The sequence below is a fragment of the Amborella trichopoda genome, chromosome 1, assembly GCF_054954075.1.
Source record: "Amborella trichopoda isolate Santa Cruz 75 chromosome 1, AtrichopodaSantaCruz75HAP2 v2.0, whole genome shotgun sequence".
Lineage (NCBI taxonomy): Eukaryota > Viridiplantae > Streptophyta > Magnoliopsida > Amborellales > Amborellaceae > Amborella > Amborella trichopoda.
This window is the reverse complement of record NC_142336.1, coordinates 29,983,588-30,003,010: the sequence shown is the minus strand read 5'-3', so window position 1 is coordinate 30,003,010 and position 19,423 is coordinate 29,983,588. Positions and strand designations below refer to the sequence as shown.

The following is a 19,423-nucleotide window of genomic DNA, read 5'->3' as shown; positions in this document are numbered from 1 at the left end:
TAAAAACACAAAAAAAATATGGCCCATAACAGGCAACGTTGGGACACAACCATCCGGACATTCGATTCCCCAACTAGTCCAAACCCTGGCCCACAACCATAACACCTCCTCCAATCGACAACCCGCGATCTCATCCACACCTTCCCTCCAAAATGTCACCAAAGGAAATCGAGATCGCGAGACTAACCGTCCGATACAAATCTTTCATCGTCGATTGGTTGAGGAGCAGTACCGTGGTGGGGCTTCAACCAGAGCTTCAACGCCACAAAATTCAATTTACTCTTTTTACTCAAATTTCGTTTTCTTTTGTATATCTCAGGAATTCCTGTGTTTTTAAACCCTCTTTAATACTGGTTTTCAAAAGGGTAGAAATTCAGAAGGCGGCCTTTTGATCTCTCTCTGTGTGTCCCCGAAGATCACATCACAAAGGTAAGCAATTCTTTTAAGTGTTTACAGCAATATTGATTTTTGCGGCGTTTTCTGTTCTTTTGTTGCTTTGACAGGGAAATATTGAGTGGATCCCTTCTGATAAGTAGGAAAAGTAATGCAGCTTAATCTGTAGAAAGACTAGAAGTTTTGAGAATGAGTAGATTTGGTTCGAATTCAAGGAGTTCATTAGCGAAAAGCGGAAAATTTAATGCCAAAATTTTTATTTCTTCTACTCAAATGTTTTCTAACTCGCCGCAGGCGAGTAACTTTGCCGATGTTAGAAGTTCTACCGTGGACATGTTTGATGTTAGAGTAGAAGCAATTGAAATCGAAATACGAAATGGAATCGAAACATTTGGAAAAATCATTTGTTTTGGAGACTCCATTCTTGCACTTCTTTGGTTGAGTTATTGATGGTTGCTACCCTCCACCCGAAGTTAAAAAGGACAGCTCTTTGTTATGAGAAAACTACTAAAATGGTCAATATAAAATAATAGTGGAAACAAATAATTGAACATCAATTTTAAATAAGAATCGTAGTGAGAAATATCCTTTGAGCTTGGCAATTTAAATATTTTGAAGAAAGACAGGAATTGGACTTTTTTATTTTTTAATTGCAATGTCAATGAATTTTTATAAATCCAATAGGTCTAAAGTTACCAATTCTGTAACTCTGTATTAAATATTGGCTCAATGTAATCAGTCATTGAACCGGTGGGGTTATATATTCATGAAACTGGTCGGGCTGGCTGGTTCACCAGTCAGATCGGTCAGGAAATATAAATAAAAATTATAAGAACCAGTCGCTCCAGACTTGTTGTGATCAATTAATGGCCAGTGATTAGACCAAACGGCTTCTAGGCCCGGTTCCTGCTTCAACCTGTCACACCAGCCAGTCCAGTCTTAATAACACTACTAACAGAGTGTATCACTCTACAGCTCTCTATGTTCTCTCTTTTTCCTGCATTATTGTTTTGTTTATGTGTGGGTGAGCTTAGCTGGGATTCAGACCAGTATCTTAAAGTTGAGATTCTGTTTTCGTTATGAATTTATGATATTTTGGTTTCCTTTGCCATGGTTTGGAAAATCTCATGATATTCTTGATGTTATTGTTCCAAAACAGGAGTGTTTTTGTGTTTCAAAGAAATGCATATGACTTTATGTGCTTTGGAAATACAAATAAGTTTTTAGTTTTAAAATTCAACTTGACAATTGGGTCCAAGAATCGCAATGAATTAGATTATCATTCTCTAGGTATTGACTCCGAAATTCGACTCTATATATGATATACAAATGATTTCTTGAAAGAGAAACCAAATTTGTAAGTAATTATAGAAATGATCAAAATATCCTACTCTTACTGCTGCTTTTATGTTGTCATTTGTTAGAGATCTCTAAGCACTAAAGAGTAAGCTGTTCTGAACTGACTACTTAGAAGAACCCTGAAGAAATTATTTGGGCATGGGAGTTATGACAGTTCCAGGCTCTGCTTCCTCATTTGGTGTTGGAATAAGATTCTTAAACCTTCCATTGCAAAGAAGAACCCTAAGAAAACCTACTTCTTTTCTTGCATTCAAAGGATCTCCACATTCCCAAAAGACCAAGAAATCCTCGATTGCTATTGCACCAGAATCTTTACCCACTGATACAAATGTAAACCAGAGGAAACTCATATCACTAACATCAACTAGGAAAGTCAAACCCAAGAAAACTGTTCAAGCTGTTACCATGGATAACACTGCTCCTTGTGCGACTGTTGATCTTGATTACAATGAGGCGGCAGCTGCGCTAGAGAACATATACAAGCTCAGCCCTGCCACCATTTCTGAAGACTCAGACACTGAGGCTACAGGCCAGAAGAAAAGATGCACTAGAAAGAGAAAGTTAGAGAGAAATTTTACTGGTTTAGAGGGTGAGGTGACAGAGAAAAGTGATAGAAGGGTGGTAAGGAGTTTGAGGAGGAAGAGTAAGAGGCTGAGTCTTGAGAAGAGGGTTGCTTTGAGGAGGAGGAGGAGGAGGGATAAGAGTTGCAGTGATGAAGGGAAAGGTGAACTATACAGTGAGGATGTTGAGAGTCTAGTGAAAGGATATTCTGTTGCTACTGATTTGGTAAGCTTGGATTGGAAGAAGATGAAGATACCGCCTGTTCTGCCTTCTTCTCAACATGCCTGGTTGTTCAAGTTGATGCAGCCCCTGAAGGTAAAGAACTTTGTTGTTTCCCTATTTGTTTGTCCTTGTTAATGTGTACATTCTGTTTGTGTGTTATCACAGGATTTTTTATTTTATTTTGCATGCACGTGTGTGTTTGTGTGTGTGTGAATGAGAGAGAGAGAGAGAGAGAGAGAGAGAGAGAGAATCCGAATAGGGATGCTGAGATTTTCTTTTGAAAGTGTGCTCCACATCACTGATTATCCTGAGATACTGGAAAACAATTAGTGTTATCAACTGTTTATAGTGATGAGAAACAGTAACTTCAGCATGAATTCCTCTTATATTAAACAAAAGGGATGCTTTTGATTAGTAATAGGATTGCTTTCTAAAATTATGAAAGGACACCTGAGTTTCTTCCTTCTTAATTTCCGAAAATGTTGGATATACTAGGTTAGGCACAAAACATGCACCAATTTCAAAGCGTGGAGTGTGAATGATATTCTTCTGTAGTTTCCCCTATATTTTACATTCTGTGGTTGACATCGCCTGAAAATCAATGAAAGCTTGTACCACCATGTGCAAATTCTTTAAAGAGCAATGTGAAATTATCAGTGGCACATTGGTTTCAATATAATTCAGCTGGTTATGTTACATTTCTGAATACATCAGGGTTGTACCTCAATTACTTTTTCTTTCTTGCTTGAAATTGCAGTTCTGGAAATCCAAACTGATTGTGACTTATGTTTCAGGCAATTCTGAAGGTTAAAGAAGATCTGACAATGGATTTGGGAAGGGAAGCTATAGAAGGGGAAGTTGCAGCTGCCACAAACATGTGTGTAGCAGAAATGCGGAGACATGTGGAGGTGGGCCAAGCTGCCAGAAATAAGCTCATCAAGGTCCTCCTCTCTTTCCATATCATTCCATGTACACATGTTAAGTTATATAACAAATACTGCACATGTCATGGCTGGTTTTGCTTATTTTAGTTACTCTCTCTCTTTCTGAGACCCGCTAAAATGTAGCAGTATGTCTTCTTTGCCTCTCGGTTTTCACATTGTGATCTTTCTCATGTTTGGTGAGGTGTGGGGTTTTAAGGTAGCTGAAGTTCTACATGACCCGTCAGTGGAAATGAACTTTCATGTTGCATTTTCTTTTCCCATAGTCTCATTATATTGGTATGGGCTTCCTATGAAATTTCTAGTTGAATTTCTCAAGTTGAGTAGACTCATTATGAGTGCACAAGATTCACGAAAAGCTGCATTTGTCTGAAAAAGTGGCATCCCAAAAGTTTCTGACCAATTGAACATCTGAAGCTCACTCTTGATGATATTAAATATGAGCTAGATAAAACGATCTAGAATTTTGTTGAAATGGGTCCACAGATGGATCCAACAAGGAATTATTTCAGAACCACACCTTGCTATAAGGAATCAAGAGTTTTCGAGCAGAAATTAACCATGCTTTTATTAGTTCTTGATATAAAGTGGAAAAAACCTTCATACATACTATATATTTCACTTGATAAAATCATTTGGGAGGTGATTCTATTCAAGAGTTTTCCTCTGTTCTCCTTTATATTATACTTGCATTTCATGAAATTAGGTCTATATTTAGAGTCTTTGACTTTCATTGAGCTTTTCATATTCAAACAAGGACGTTATTTGTATATGTGTTTGTTTGCAGTGAGGTGGAATCTTCCCCTCATGCACTTGTATTAAAACTAAAATACAAATACTTATTGGAGAAACAGCCATTTTTTAACCATGCTTTTATTAGTTCTTGATATAAAGTGGAAAAAACCTTCATACATACTATATATTTCACTTGATAAAATCATTTGGGAGGTGATTCTATTCAAGAGTTTTCCGCTGTTCTCCCTTATATTATGCTTGCATTTCATGAAATTAGGTCTATATTTAGAGTCTTCGACTTTCATTGAGCTTTTCATATTCAAACAAGGATGTTATTTGTATATGTGTTTGTTTGTAGTGAGGTGGAATCTTCCCCTCATGCACTTGTGTTAAAACTAAATTACAAATACTTATTGGAGAAAAAGCCATTGTTTCCCATGTCTCTCTTGAATTCAACACAAACTGCTTCTCAAATGTGTCTAATGGTCCTATCTGATCTTATTGTTCCTAATTAATAGTGATTATATTTCATATCACTAATAGCCCTTTCCCCTCAGAATAATATATATATATATATATATATATATATATATATATATATATATATATATATATATATATATATATAATGTGTGTGTGTGTGTAGTCACTTGTATCCAATCCTGGTTAACGCTATATATACAACTAGTATTTCAAATGATCTTTTGGTTAGAAGACCCGAAGCATACGACTAGTTTTCCTAATGATTGTGTGGTTAGAAGATCCTAAGCATATTCACCCACCTGACTATAGGAATCCATTTAAATTGTTCAAAATTTTGTTATCCTAGAATGAGTTCCATGCATGGACAGATTATCTACTTAGTCTCATGTGTCACATCCTGGCAATGTGACTCACTATCCGTAATGGGCATTTTGGTCTGTTGTGTGCATATAAAATTATTTGGCATCGCTTTTACATGTATTTTTCTTTGTTTCTCGTTGTTTCTTTCTTGATTATAATTCGACAATGTCTTTTACTCATCTGCTGCATGGCCTTTCTTTCTTTTTTTCCTCTGGTTTTCTATTGTAGAAAATAATAGCTCTAAACTATTGATGGTATGTTATCATTCCAATGATAAAAAGTGTTTTATGAACTTGTTGAATATTTGTTTTAGAATATATTTCATCTGCATAATTTTAAATCCTTTCTTGAACTTATTGTTGCAGCACAATCTCCGGCTGGTTTTATTTGTGATCAACAAATATTATCAAGAATTTACAAACCCTCAAAGATTCCAAGACCTATGCCAAGCGGGTGCAAAGGGCTTGATCATGGCCATTGACAAGTTTGAACTTAAACGTGGTGTTCGCCTATCAACCTATGGGCTCTTCTGGATTCGACATTCCATAATGCGCTCCATAACTCTTTCCAGCTTCACAAGAATCCCTTTTGGGATAGAATCAGTAAGCTACTTAGTCCCATGAGAACTATTTCAGCATTTTGACACCTTGATCATTTTTTGAATCATACAGCCTAGTGTCGGGCAGATGGAAATCCTTTTAATTGGGTAAAACTTGAAGCCTGAGAACCCTGTTAGCCTTCAGTCCTATGGTGTCTAACCCAATGTGTATTAGGGATGTTAGGTGCTTTAATATTGTCTCTTAAACAAAACCCGGCTTACATTTGCAAAACGAGAATAAAGATCTCAATCACATTTAAATATTTACATGTCCTCTTTTGTGCTTCTCGTTCTTTTCTCAGTGGATTTTCCGGATGGAAATGTCCTATATGCTGGTACAATTTCGTAAAAAGGGATTACTTTGTGTTCCTTCATTTCCCAAACATTTATTTTTTATTGTTTTTTTGGGGAAAATAATATATTTGTTTTCAAGAAAATGATACATGTATGTGTGACTTTAGAAACGGTATTGAACTCTTCTAGAAACTTGGAGATGCTCCCTTTGTCGATACTAGTTTCTTAGATGCCTAATAGTATGTTTTTCATTTCAATAACTCCAATAACTATGTTGATTATTTTCAGGACTTCAATGAAATTGAGAGAACATTAGCACCTGTGTGTGTGTGTGGTGTGTGTGTGTATGTGGGGGGGAGGGGGGGGGGGGGGGGGGCGTGTTGCTGCAGTTGACCTTATCAAGTCTGATAATTATTCTCTTGGGACAATTGAATGCCATGCTTATGGAGATTGCTGTCATGCCTACTCTTGTAGCTTAACAATAGGCAATAATTGTTAATGTTTGTTATTATGTAGGTCAGGCAGGTGATTCAAAGAGCAAAGCTGGAATTTCTGTTTGAACATGGATGGTTACCAACTGATGAAGAGATCATGGAAAAAGTGGGTATTTCTGAGGAGAAGTATCATGATGTTCTTCGGGCCTCAAAACCAGTTTTCTCCCTCAATGCAAAGCATGTCACAACTCAGGAGGAGCTGGTGAATGGTGTCATGGACATGGATGGTGTCACTGGTGATAAGCGTAAGCCTGCTGCCCTTCTCAGGCTAGCCTTGGATGATGTGGTACTTTATTCCTATCCCTTGTTCAATCCAATGGATTCTTCTGATTATAATCTGTAATAATAGGTGAATTATAGTGTTTTTCTAGTAAAATTTTTATCTCGACTATACAAACTAGCGAATCAGCAATGACTTCCTTGGGCAATAGTACAACTTGTGAGGCAGGATCAGGACGTGTCAAAGTTCCTGGTTGAAAACCATTTCTGAAGCCCTTCAATAGCTTAGTTTTGGGCTTGTCCATTGAGAACTCTGAAAGGGTTTCTCATGGTAAACAGAGATAAAAACAAGACCAGTTACTCTGAACAATTATGTTAACTTGAATATGATCAAGATCATTAGACCAACAATTTTTTAGGTGATCATGTTTACTTTCTGTCTTTTTAACTTTGTGCAGTTAGATTCGTTGAAGCCCAAGGAGAGCTTAGTAATCAGGCAGAGATATGGGCTTGATGGCAAAGGAGATAGAACTCTCAGTGAGATTGCTGGTAATTTGAATATCTCTAGAGAGATGGTCAGAAAACATGAAGTGAAGGCGTTGATGAAGCTCAAACATCCTGCACGTGTCGATTATCTTCGCAGATACATTGTATAAAGGGTAATGCAGAGAACATCGTCTAGTAGTGCTGTCACTTTCGAAATGCAATCTTCTTCAGCCTCTTATCCTCTTTTTGTAAAGTACTTGTAACATAAAGAAGTATACTCCGAATGCATATACATTTGTAGCTCATAATTGGTAATTGGGGTGTACGGAAAAATATAGTGCAAAAATTCTTCAGCATGTATTCTTGACTGAAATATTCATAGGAATGTATATGAATATATATACATTTGTAGCTTGGAATTGGTCATTTGGGGTGCAAGGAAAAATATAGTGTAAAATTCTATAGTATGTATTCTTGATTGAAATATTCATAGGAAGAATAATGCGTGCAAGTTTTCGAGATACACTCGCCGCATCTTATTTTAGCATGTGAAGTATTGAGCACCCCGTTTCACTCTGTCGGAAAGAAATTTTGAGCTTGAATACTAGTTAAAATTTTAGAAACGGGGTTCGACTTCTAAGAAATATCAGACCTAAATTCACCGTAAAGTAAGAGTTCACATATTAACATGTGATTCATTGAATTCAGGATCAACTCAAGGTGGCCCTCTTGAGAAGTCATTCTATATAAACACATGAGAAAAGTTGATGTTTTGTGCCTGTTAGTGTGTATTTTTTACGCACTAATTTCCTAAGTGCGAATAATTGCGGAAGCGGTTGCGACCCAGATCTGTGGGTGCCAGTCATGCCTATCGACTACTGAAGCCCGCATGAAATAAATTTTATTTTGAAGAGCCATGATAACAATGAAACACATGAGCCTACTATGTTGTTTAAAGGATGCACTTCAAGTTTCATTTACTTTGGCTGCAAATATGAGAAAATGACACAAAATCAGTTTCGAGTTAAGACACTGACACGACTGTGGTGAGCCATAGTTAGAACTCTACCCTAGAGACCGCTAGTGGCCATGGGACTACCAGATGGATTTAAAAGGGCGAAACCAATTTGCTTGTCAAATTTTAGCTCAAGCAGACTTTTTTAAGTCATACACTCCTAAAACGGCAAGAATTTTACTATTCACTTGAGCCGCATTGAACCAGTTACTATTTATAGTAATTGTGTTTTTCAAAACCGGGGCAACTAGTGAAGCGTGTTTCTACCTCACCTTGAGGCAGATCGATCCCAAATTTTAGTATGTTGTTCCCCTTGCCAATATCTATGTTTTGACGAGTGGCACGCACGGTGGGGATCACTGAATAGAGAGAAATCCTAGAGAGAAAGTTGATTGGGAACATGAAAATGCTGAATTTTATGTGCAGTGTATGCCACCACTCTGATGGCCAAATCTTAAGATTTCTGACTCCTATAAGCCACGATCTCTACCTCTAAAAGTAGAGGTAGAGAAAATATCCTATTAATGTTGGCAAGAAGGCACAATTTTTCGGTCGTCGGAATCCCATTATCTGATGACCTCCATAAATGAAAACATCTCCAAACGAGCTCCAAATTTGGGGGTTTTCATTGCAAAGTGATCACAACGAAGTCACCTTCAATTTTCAATTGAAAAATAAGACCAAGAACGTGACGAAGCATGATAGATCGAAGATCGAAAAGACTCAAGTTTGTAAGTCTGGCTGGATTTTTGGAATCATAAACAAAAGTTTGATTCAAGCCTCAAATCTTATATAAAAAACAATCGCCACAAAACGATCTACACTTAAACGGTGTTATATCGCTTAGAATGTCGCTCGAACATGCCAATAATGTCCTTGAACCATGAGAAAGGCAAAAGGCCCCTTTTGGAGGGTTAATTTTGTCATTTTCACATTTCTAGGTAGGGGCAAAATGGTCATTTTTTTAAAATCCAAAATTTCAGTTTTATTCATTTTAATTATATTTTTAGTCAATTAGGTTTAATTTTGAGCATCCACTCATATTTTTGGATGACTCTATCATCACTTTTACTTCTTTTGTAAAAAAAGAGGAGAAATGTTGAATGAAATGAGTTGAAATTTTAGAAGAAAGAAACCGTTCTTTGAGCTTCATTGAAAACCCTTTACCTTTGAGAGAGAGGAGAGAGAAAAATTTACACATACCCTATCCCATATCCTATACTACAAAACTCCCCAGTTTCATACACCTTATACAATACACATTACTTACCCATGCCCCATACCTACGCATACACTACACCTATCTATACACCATACCTACCCATACACCACACCTACTCATACACCACACTTATCCATACACCATATCTACCTATACACCACATGTATCTATACCCATCCTTACACCATACCCATACCCATCCATACACCGTAACCATATCCAATCATGCACCACACCACACAACCCTACATCCATGCTCCTCTCAAAGGGCCGGTCTCCCCCCATCTAGCTCAAGGTGCTAATCTCTCTCTAGGTACGTATCTTTATCTATTTTTTCTTTCTCTCTTTCTCTTCTTTCTCTTCTCTCTTTCTTTCTCTTCCTCTCTTTTTCTTCTCTTCTATTTCTCTTATCTTCGCTCTTTTTCTTCTTATTCTCTCTCTTGTCTCTTATCTTTCTCTCTTTCTTTTTCTCTATCTCTCATGAACCAAGTGGCCTAGCCGCCTGGCTCTCCTCTCTCTCTCACACTCACAAACCAAGCGGCCTAGCTAATTGGATCCCCACTCCCCACACACCCTCAGGAACCAAGCGGCCTAGCCGTCTGGCTCCTCTCTCTCTCTCTCTCTCTCCCTTGAGAGCTAGGCAGCTAGCCCCCTTCTCCCTCACGCTCTTTCTCTTTCTCTTACTCTCTTCTCCTGTCTTCCTCTTCTCCCTCAGCTCTTTATCTTATTCTCTCCTTCTCTCTTCCTCTTCAGTTTTCTCTCTCTCTTCTCTCTTCTTTCTGTCTCTCTTCAACTTCTCTTTTATCTATCTCCTCTCTTGTCTCTCTTATTCTCCCTTTTATCTTTCCCTACGAGGCTCTTCTGAGGCATATTTACAGTAAGGTTTAGCTCGGCCAATATCTTTTCGACCTTAAGAATACTTTGGTATACTGTGGCCTTGTGCCTAATACCTTTTTAGTTGGCTCCCTGAAATACCTCCTTGGGGAGGTAACACTGAAAGGTTGTTGACTTGCTAAGAAATCCTCTTCTCTCTTCCCTCTTCATTTTATCTCTTCACCTCATATTCCTCTTCTCTCTTCTCTTATCCCTCTCCCTTGTCCTTCACCTTGATCACTCTTTAAGGGGGCTCATTCACCAGGTCAACCTTGGGGCTCTTGAGTGCCCATGCCCAAGAAGTTCGTACCTTTTCGCTGTGCCTCTGAGGTATCTAAGCCTTGTTCCTAATACTTTTTCAGTGGGCCCTCCATAATACATCCTAGGGGAGGTAACATCAAAAGGCTGCCTGATTTTTGAGTGGTCCTTCTTTCTTTCCTCTATTTCTCTCATCCCTTTATTTCTACTTCTCATCCATCCTTCTCCCTCTCTATTCCCCCATCTAACTCTAAAATCGACCCTCTTCAACCTCCTAAAACCATCCCCAAACCTTTCACCTCAAAACCACCATTCAAGAGCGAGCTAAGGGCTCTTGACCATAGGTCGACACACAAACGGCGCGTGAACTAAAGGCAATATGTGAGCGGCGAGGGAGCAAGGTCCAAACCGTGCTGAGAGGCCAGGGGGCTTTTTGTAGTGATCTAAGAGGGATCGCAAAGCCCGGGAGTGTCCATGATCCCAACCCCGCAAGGTAGGTGCCTACCCCCTCGCCATTAAAATCTTTCTCACTTTGTTGGTTTCTATTCGCGCATCATGCACGCACTGCACCCAAACACGCACATGTGCATACATGCGGTTTTTGAGAATGGGATCTTGGGTTGGACCAACCAAGTCCCAAGCCACGACAAGACCAGGGTTGACCAACTGGCATCTGGGCTCTGGCCTTACCTGGATCGAGAAGGGACCCCCTGGTCCCTTACTATCCATTTCTCGGCACCAACGACCAAGCCATTGTGGTCACATGCACAGGTGGCCTGAAGGTCACCGCCTCACATATGCACATAGCCACTGGTGGCTCACTTGTCAGTCCTAATTCTCAGGAAAGCCCAAGGGCCACCCCTCCTCTTCTCGCAATCGGCAGTACAATTTCCATTGCTCCAATGGGCGGTCGAAAGGTCACCCCTCATAAACTCCATATGCATACCGATGGCCTGACGGTCAGTAACGCTCACACTAATCATATTGACGACTATGCTACCGGCCCCTCACAGTTGGGAAGTCGAAAGGCCACCACACACATCCTCATACAGGACACTGACGACCTAGCCACCGGTCTCCCACAAAAAGGAGAGCCTAAGGCCAATCCTTCACACCCACTCACAAGGACCAGTAGTCCCCTTACCTGTCCAATGCTTTGGGACAACCCAAGGGTCGCCTTGTCTCACTCACAGGCGTTGGACCTTTTAAGACCTGATCCCACACCTACGGGTGGCCCAAAGGCCATTAAACCAGTACCACATGTCATTCACCTTGCTTGGGGCAGCCTGAAGGTAGTCCCTCGACAAACACTGGGTCAACGGCCCAGCCGTTTGTCACACTTTCATATATCTATGCACACCATGAATGGTGGTCGCAAGGCCGCCTTTTCATGTGCAGTTCATTTCGAAGCCAACGCCTCTAAAGTCGGATCCTCTACACCACCTAAGTAGGCCCCAACGCCACGCCAAACACATCTCTGCATTGTGCATACACGAACATGCCGAAAACAGCCCCTAGTTTTGATCTTGCATATGCCAAGAGGTTGGAGGTCTACCAAGCCATCAAGTAGGGAAATAATGGTCAAACTCACACATGGGGCAGGCGACCAAGACATTGAAGGCCCGATTCAAGGGCGAAGAATAAAAGAACATGAATGTAAGGACCCAGACTTTTTCGGCAGGTTTTAGTGCACCGACGAGTCATCACAAGGACACCGTCGTACGTGAGTGCTGCCTGCGTAAGTCACCGCCGTGCGTGAGTGCTACGGTGCGTGTAAGTCACCACCATGCGTGAATGCTGCCATGCGCATAAGTCACCGTCGTGCTTGAGTGCTGCCGTGCAGGTAAGTCACCACCATGCGTGAGTGCTACCGTGCACATAAGTCACTGCTGTGCATGAGTGCTGTCGTGTGCGTTAGTCACAGCTATGCATGAGTGCTGTTGTGCGCGTAAGTCACCACAGTACGTGAGTGCTTTTGTGCATGTAAGTCACCGTGGTGCGTGAGTGTTGCCGTGCACGTAGTTCACCGCCGTGCATGAGTGCTGTCGTGCGCGTAAGTCACCGCCGTACGTGAGTGCTGCCGTGCGCGTAAGTCACCGCCGTGCGTGAGTGCTGCCGTGCGCATAAGTCACCATCGTGCGTGAGTGCTACCGTGTAGGTAAGTCACCACCATGCATGAGTGTTGTCGTGCGCGCAAGTCACCGCCAAGTGTGAGTGCTTCCATGCACATAAGTCACCGTCGTGAGTGAGTGTTGCCGTGCGCGTAAGTCACCACCGTGCATGAGTGTTGCCATGCGCATAAGTTACCACCGTGCGTGAGTGCTGCCGTGCGTGTAAGTCACCGCCATGCGTAAGTGCTATTGTGCACGTAAGTCATCGTCGTGTGTGAGTGCTGCCGTGCATGTAAGTCACCGCCATGCATGAGTTCTGCCGTACCCATAAGTCACCGCCATGCGTGAGCACCGTCGTGCGTGAGTGCTGCCGTGCGCGAAATTCACCGCCGTGCATGAGTGCTACAGTGCGCGTAAGTCACTGCCGTGTGTGAGTGCTACCGTGCATGTAAGTCACCACTGTGAGTGAGTGCTGCCGTGCGCGTAAGTCACCGTCATGCGTGAGTGCTGACGTACGCGTAAGCCACCGCCTTGCGTGAATGCTGCCGTGTGCGATTTGGATGAGCGCTGCCATGCGCGATGTGGGTGTGAGCTGCCGTGTACGATATGGGCCATAAGGCGCAACTGTATAGGGTAGTCCAGGGGACTTCCTCTTCTTTTCTCTCATGTTTATGAACCACTTGTCCCTTGCTTGTTGCTTTGTGTGCCATGTGAATGCCACGTGTAAAGTGTGTGCCATGTGGAGGCCCCTTGATGCCACTTGTTGTTTGCATGCTACCCCTTCCTTTTCCTATTTATCACCCCTTCACACCCCTCTCAAGAGTTTGCTCTCTCTCAGCCACGTTTTCCCCCTTTTAAGCCCTTAAAGCCTCAAGCTTAAGACCCTCCATTGAAAGCTTGACCTTGGAGAAAAACTGTGTAGGGAACTTGAAACCTTTTGTGCATGTAAGTAGATTCATTCTCCATGCTTCTATGCTTTGTGATATATGTTTTTGGTTAGTTCATTCAAGTATGAAATTCAATAAAAATTATGTGTGTGACCATAAATATGAGCATGAATATGCAAATCATGAAGTTTAAGCTTGATTTTCGATACAATTTGGAATATGCATGTGGCTGTACGCTGTAAAATTTATGCTAGAAGGAGCCCTGATTTTCCAGGATTTTACATGATAGATTTAGCGTTGAATGAAAATTTATGGAAATACACCCTCATGAATATAGTTTAAGATGTAAAATACCTTGTATTAATTCCTATTTTTATTTGGTAGTTATAGTTCATTCTTTGAAGTATATCAAAAATTGGAAATGAAATTCCAGGAACTGTGCATGTTTTTGTGGTGAACTTTTCATCAATCAAATCATGTCCAAATTAGCCCAAAAAAGTTTTAAATGAAATATGGGTTAGTCTAATTAAAAACTTATTTTGGAATCAGGCTGAAATACCTTATGGTTTAGGAATTATACCCCTATTTGTATGAATATGTTACTGTTGTGAGCGGTAGTGAATTTCCAAAACTGTTGCTTAATTTTTATTAGACTGTTTTATAACCAAATGGTATCCAAATGACTTCAAACCAGTTTTAAATAAACAATGGGTGTGTATAATTAAAAGTTGGTTTTGGAACTACGTTTAAATTCCTAATGGTTTGAGAAATATACCCCTGTATGTGTGTATATGTCACTGTTGCTTAACTTGTATTGGATTGTTTTCTGACCAAATGGTATCCAAATGACTCAAAAAAAGTTTTAAATAAAACATGGGTGTATATATTTAAAATTTGGTTTTGGAACTATGTTTAATTTCCTAATGGTTTGAGAAATATACCCCTGTTTGCATGTATATATCACTGTTATAGGCTGCAGTGAATTTCCAAAACTATTGCTTAATTTATATTGGACTGTTTAATGAGCAAATGGTGTCCAAATGACCTCAAACTAGTTTTACTTAAAATATAAGTGTATCTAATTCAAAAACAGCTCTGGATCATGTTGAAATTTCCTATGGATTGGAAGTTATACTAGATTGTCTAAGAGACTGTCACACTAAGGTTTCTCCTATTCTATGAATTATTGGGTACGTGTGATCGAGATGATGAATGCTTATGAAATGATGAATGTTTATGTGATATTGATAAATACATTTGTGATAAGACATGCTGATGACCAATGAATATTATGAGATAATAAGTTCTTATGAACTAGTGAATGCTTATGAGATAATGAATGTTTATGAACTAGTGAATATTTATGAGATAATGAATGCTTATGAACTAGTGAATGCTTATGAGATGATGAATGTTTATGTTACATTAAGTGCACATGGTTGTAATCAGATATGCCATTGCTTATGAAATGATGAATGCTTATGAACTAGTGAATGTTTATGAGATAATGAATGCTTATGAACTAGTGAATGTTTATGAGATGATGAATGCTTACGTGACATTAAGTGTGCATGGTTGTAATCAGATATGCCATTGCTTATAAAATGATGAATTCTTATGAACTAGTGAATGTTTATGAAATGATGAATACTTATGTAAGGTTGAATGAGTAAGGTTGTGATAAGTGCCATGTGATAAGAGCTAAGTGATATGTGATTCATTGGCATGCTTTCAGCGTATTGCATGACCGTATTGTGCTCTGATAAGAATGCATAATATTGAAATATGCTATGTTACTCTCTTATGAAATGAACACCTTCTTTATTATAAAAGGAAAACGGATTCTGTTATGAAATGAATACATGCTTTTTCATGAAATGAAGGCCCGTATGATTTGATAAAAAAAGTAATATGATAAGTAATGCGATATGAAACACTATGCAATGGGTCATTCAATGATAGGGAGTGAGTTAGTGGTCATGGTTGTTATTCACCTTAATATGTTAATTGCCAATTTTTATATGGTTGAATGATTTGATTGACCCCAGCATCATATCATATATGATTGATCTAATTTGTAACTGTTTCACTATGAACCATGCACGACACACTGATAAATATGATTATGACACATGACTCATGTTTTATAAGAATGGTATAGAACCTTGTACATTGTTGTAAAATGATATTCATAGGCTGGAAAGCATGGTACCGTGATCTACTTACTGAGATTCATAGCTCATTCCATTTACTTTCATCTATGTAGAGTAATAGCTCGCAGGTCAAGGACGGACTGCTGGGTGATCGCGACTAGCTGCTGAAGACCCTCACCTGACAAGGAACTTCTTTTGATTGTATGTTTTTGATGGTGGTAGCCATATAGTTCGTGTTTATTTTGAGGTCATGTAAATGTATTGTTGTTTAGCCTTTAGTGCCATAGGCACAATTGTAATACTTGAAGCTTTTGTATATAGTTTGGTTTCAGTTGCTTCATATTTTTTTATGCATGTGATTGGAGCTTTGTTTTATTTTCGTGGTTTTCTTTGATTACCGTTCTCTAAGGCGTTGAGCGCACTCCCACTTGAGTGGCATTCGCTACCTCCAATTGTAGTTATGCCCTCTGGCGCCCTTTGGCATATACGGTAGGGGTGGGTTCGTGACAACGAAAGATTTCCCTTCTTCAACCAAGGAGGTGAACCCCTTTGAAGAGTGAAACCCCTTCCTCCCTCTTGCTTCCCTTGGCACTAATGATGTTGGAGAGGCATGTCACATGGTACATAACAAAGAGATTGCTCGAGGAACAGTAATGCTCGCAATTTCTAAGGTTCAAAACTTGGCTTGGGGCAAAGCCAAACCTAACAATGTGATAGATATCCAATTCGACTCGACAACCCCATCAAGGCTGAACAAGCTGAGCAACCAGTTGCTCAAGTTATCGAGCTCGAACCTGCTCGACTTGCGCCTACGGTGATCCAAGACCTCAAAGAAACTTCACCCGAGCCCATTTCAAGCTAGGACACCCAAAGCAATGACCTTTGCAAGCCGGCTAGGCCTGAGCATGTCACAACACCAAAGCTAAAGCCAATCCAATCCGAGTTCGGGGTACCTCGTGGGCCCAAAGAAGTCTCACCTACTCGTGGCAGCCCAAAGTCTCAAGCAAGATGGAAGTCGAGCCCACAAATGGGGTAGAAACCCAAATCAAGAACAAGGGCCTGACTAAGACAGTCAGTCCCAAGATAACAATGGTCAAGAAGCTCAAATTTACTCTTCTTAAACTTGTGAGGAGTCTGCTATGTGGGGAAAACTCTCAAGTCCCCAAGAAGGCTATAGAGCATGCAGAATGATGTTGACCACTTCAAAGAGGCCATCGTATGCTCGCTTGAGCACAATGTCCTCCAGATGGTGCAAATTCTAAAGTATAAAGAGATCGATCTCATGAGCATGTTGCAAGTGAATGGTCCACCATCTCCACCCATACTCTTCCCTGACATTCCCGCTCCCCAGACTGAGGCCAAAGAGCGAGTCAGTATAGCTAAACCACTTTAAATGGTCGAAAGCCTCATCACAAAGATAAACCTCAAGAACAGGGAAAACAGTCATGAAATAGGCATCTCCCTCGTTCATCCCCGCTATGTCCTTACCTAGATTCGTCCTAAAATCTTGGAGACTTGATGAACCTGAGCCTTCTCTGGTTGATTCTAATGATGTGGCTTCTATTACCCTCATCCGCCCAATTCTTCCTACCTCTGATGAGAGCTCGCCACTCTCATTCTATGAAAACCATTCCCTAGTAATGGATAGGATGAGCCACATTCCTTCTTCTAGCAACCTCACTCATGTGGCTTTGTCATGCCCCGAAGGTGCCATGATTCCCTATGAGGCCCATTGCGTGCCCTATCTATGCCTCCCAAGCCCCATATGTTTGGACGCTCTAAAAAGTGTGATGCTTAAAATGTTCAAACAAATATTAGACTCCATACAAAGACCAGAGGACATCACATTCAGAGCCAAATTAGCCCGATTGTATATCATAGAAACACATATTTTTATATTTATATACTGGGAAGGAAATAATTCCAAACGTTTATTCCTGTGTTACAATTTACATCAGCTAAGAAAAGGAAAATGAACCTAACACCTTTGATTCTGGTCTTGAAAACTATGCATTCATTTCCAAGGAAGATAAATATCCTGACACGTCAAAAGAGAAGATAATAACAAGGGCATATCGGCCTATATACCTGTGGTTTTAGGCAAGATATTAACCTTCAAGTCAGATCTTCCTTGGAGAACTAGTCTCAAATGGATCGTAAAAGATGATTATCTCTCAATTCGTGTCCTAGATATGTCACTCTCTTTTCCCACTCTTGATTCTTACTGAGGTAAAACCCGCAATAATGCATGTTTCTTAAGAAAAATACGAACCCCTCTTCATTCGAGAGATCCCCTTTTGTATTGTCAACTCATGGTCTTTAAGGGATAACCATGTATCTCCCATTATTTGAATCCTCACCCTTCATCTTCATCTTGAACTTATCTTTTTGTTAAATCATAGAATTGTAGGGTGCACATCCTTATCTTCACACGTTGATTACCTCTTGTGTTTATCCTTTCACACTGATTTGAATTGATGATGAACTTGCTATTTGATTTGCTTACACAATTATATATTGATAATAATTACCCTTTCCAACTGATACTTATCTTGGATTTTGAATATTTGAACCTCTGGTTCAGCCATGATTTCGTGGGAGCAAAAGTAGGGATTTGTTATCTTATCCATTATTGCCCGATGGTTCACTTCTGTAGCATAGTTGTGACATACCTTCGTATTCTTCCAACTTCATTCAAATGGTAAATTCATTGATCATAAAATTTAGAGTGATGAAATAGAATACAGTGGTGAACACAATGGTCTAGATCTCACATAAAATGAACTTCAAATGAAAGAGATATGGTCCACTCAAAATACTGTGTTTTCGTTTAGAATTGCATCTGCAATGACAATGGATTGTGAACGTAACCACTTTCATAAAAAAAATTCAATCAATGTCACCCCTTTTAAGGGTAATAGAACATTGAGTCAAGAATCCAACAGTCCTGGTCCATGAGAAATCCCTCATATTGAAAGAAAAATCTCCATTTTAGTGATTGGGTGTCATCCTAGCTGTAATGCACGGTGCATAAAGATTTTAAGGCTTTAACTATAGGGCAATGCATTTGGCAAATGAATTCATCCCCGGGCAGTTTGAACCGTTGGGTCATGCGGATGATGGGTTAAGCCACTTCCAACTGACTTTAATTGTTGGGATATGCGAATGATGGGTTAAGCCACCTCCTGGCAGCTTTAATTACCAAGATATGAAATTGATAGGTTAAGCCACCTCTGAACAACTTTAACTGTCGGGATATGCAGATGATGGGTTAAGCCACCTCTGATTGATATGAAACTTTAGGGTGAGGGTTATAATGCCTTTAACCTGAATCCCTAAGGCTCTTGGCTTAATTTAATGACATAACATTATGGCGTGTCAGTTAAGGCATATCTTACCTGACGGTGGATACATACAAGGATTAAGCCAAGTCCAAATATTGCCCAAGTTATATCACTCCTGAACTGTAAGGAATATAAGGCCTCAAACATGCATATCGTTAGGCTTTTTACCTCAATATCAACATATGACGAGGTTTCCCTTGTGTTTGGTTGTTTAACCGACAGGTTACTTAACTTCTCCAATATCCAGTGGAGAGGCATGCATATGTCATGGGATTATATGTATCTCAGAGTTTCGTCTTATACACTGTAAGTTAGGATGAACTTGCATAACTAACAAAGGAATCAAAAAAATATGTATATTAAACCATATCAGGTTCCTCTACATATCATGTGGATAGGCATAGTAGCCCTTAAA

At 39.9% G+C, this 19,423-nt stretch overlaps 1 protein-coding gene and 1 long non-coding RNA gene across 3 annotated transcripts; both read left to right on the top strand.

Annotated features, from left to right (window-relative positions):
* The first annotated feature begins 298 nt into the window (after positions 1-298).
* Positions 299-7,571, top strand: SIGE (sigma factor E). 2 transcript variants are annotated; one of them, XM_088854491.1, is made up of 6 exons: positions 299-429; positions 1,818-2,628; positions 3,330-3,476; positions 5,420-5,656; positions 6,463-6,685; positions 7,118-7,571. In XM_088854491.1, the coding sequence occupies exons 2-6, from the start codon at positions 1,891-1,893 to the stop codon at positions 7,171-7,173; spliced, it is 1,401 nt and encodes a 466-aa protein (XP_088710617.1). In that variant the 5' UTR covers positions 299-429; positions 1,818-1,890; the 3' UTR covers positions 7,174-7,571. The 2 variants fall into 2 exon arrangements, with proteins under 2 accessions (XP_088710617.1, XP_088710613.1); XM_088854487.1 differs by having other exon boundaries at positions 6,463-6,726.
* Positions 7,572-13,456: 5,885 nt separating this feature from the next.
* On the top strand, positions 13,457-16,004 carry LOC148783773 (uncharacterized). Its single transcript, XR_016046455.1, has 2 exons — positions 13,457-13,569; positions 15,778-16,004. It is a non-coding gene; the product is annotated as an uncharacterized LOC148783773 (long non-coding RNA).
* The last annotated feature ends 3,419 nt before the right edge of the window (positions 16,005-19,423 follow it).

Excerpts from the sequence above, each read along its gene's own strand:
- SIGE (XM_088854487.1), top strand. The coding sequence starts at position 1,891 with ATGGGAGTTATGACAGTTCCAGGCTCTGCTTCCTCATTTGGTGTTGGA. Across the intron at positions 5,657-6,462 it reads TCCCTTTTGGGATAGAATCA|GTCAGGCAGGTGATTCAAAG; the intron begins GTAAGCTACTTA and ends GTTATTATGTAG. Across the intron at positions 6,727-7,117 it reads GGCTAGCCTTGGATGATGTG|TTAGATTCGTTGAAGCCCAA; the intron begins GTACTTTATTCC and ends AACTTTGTGCAG.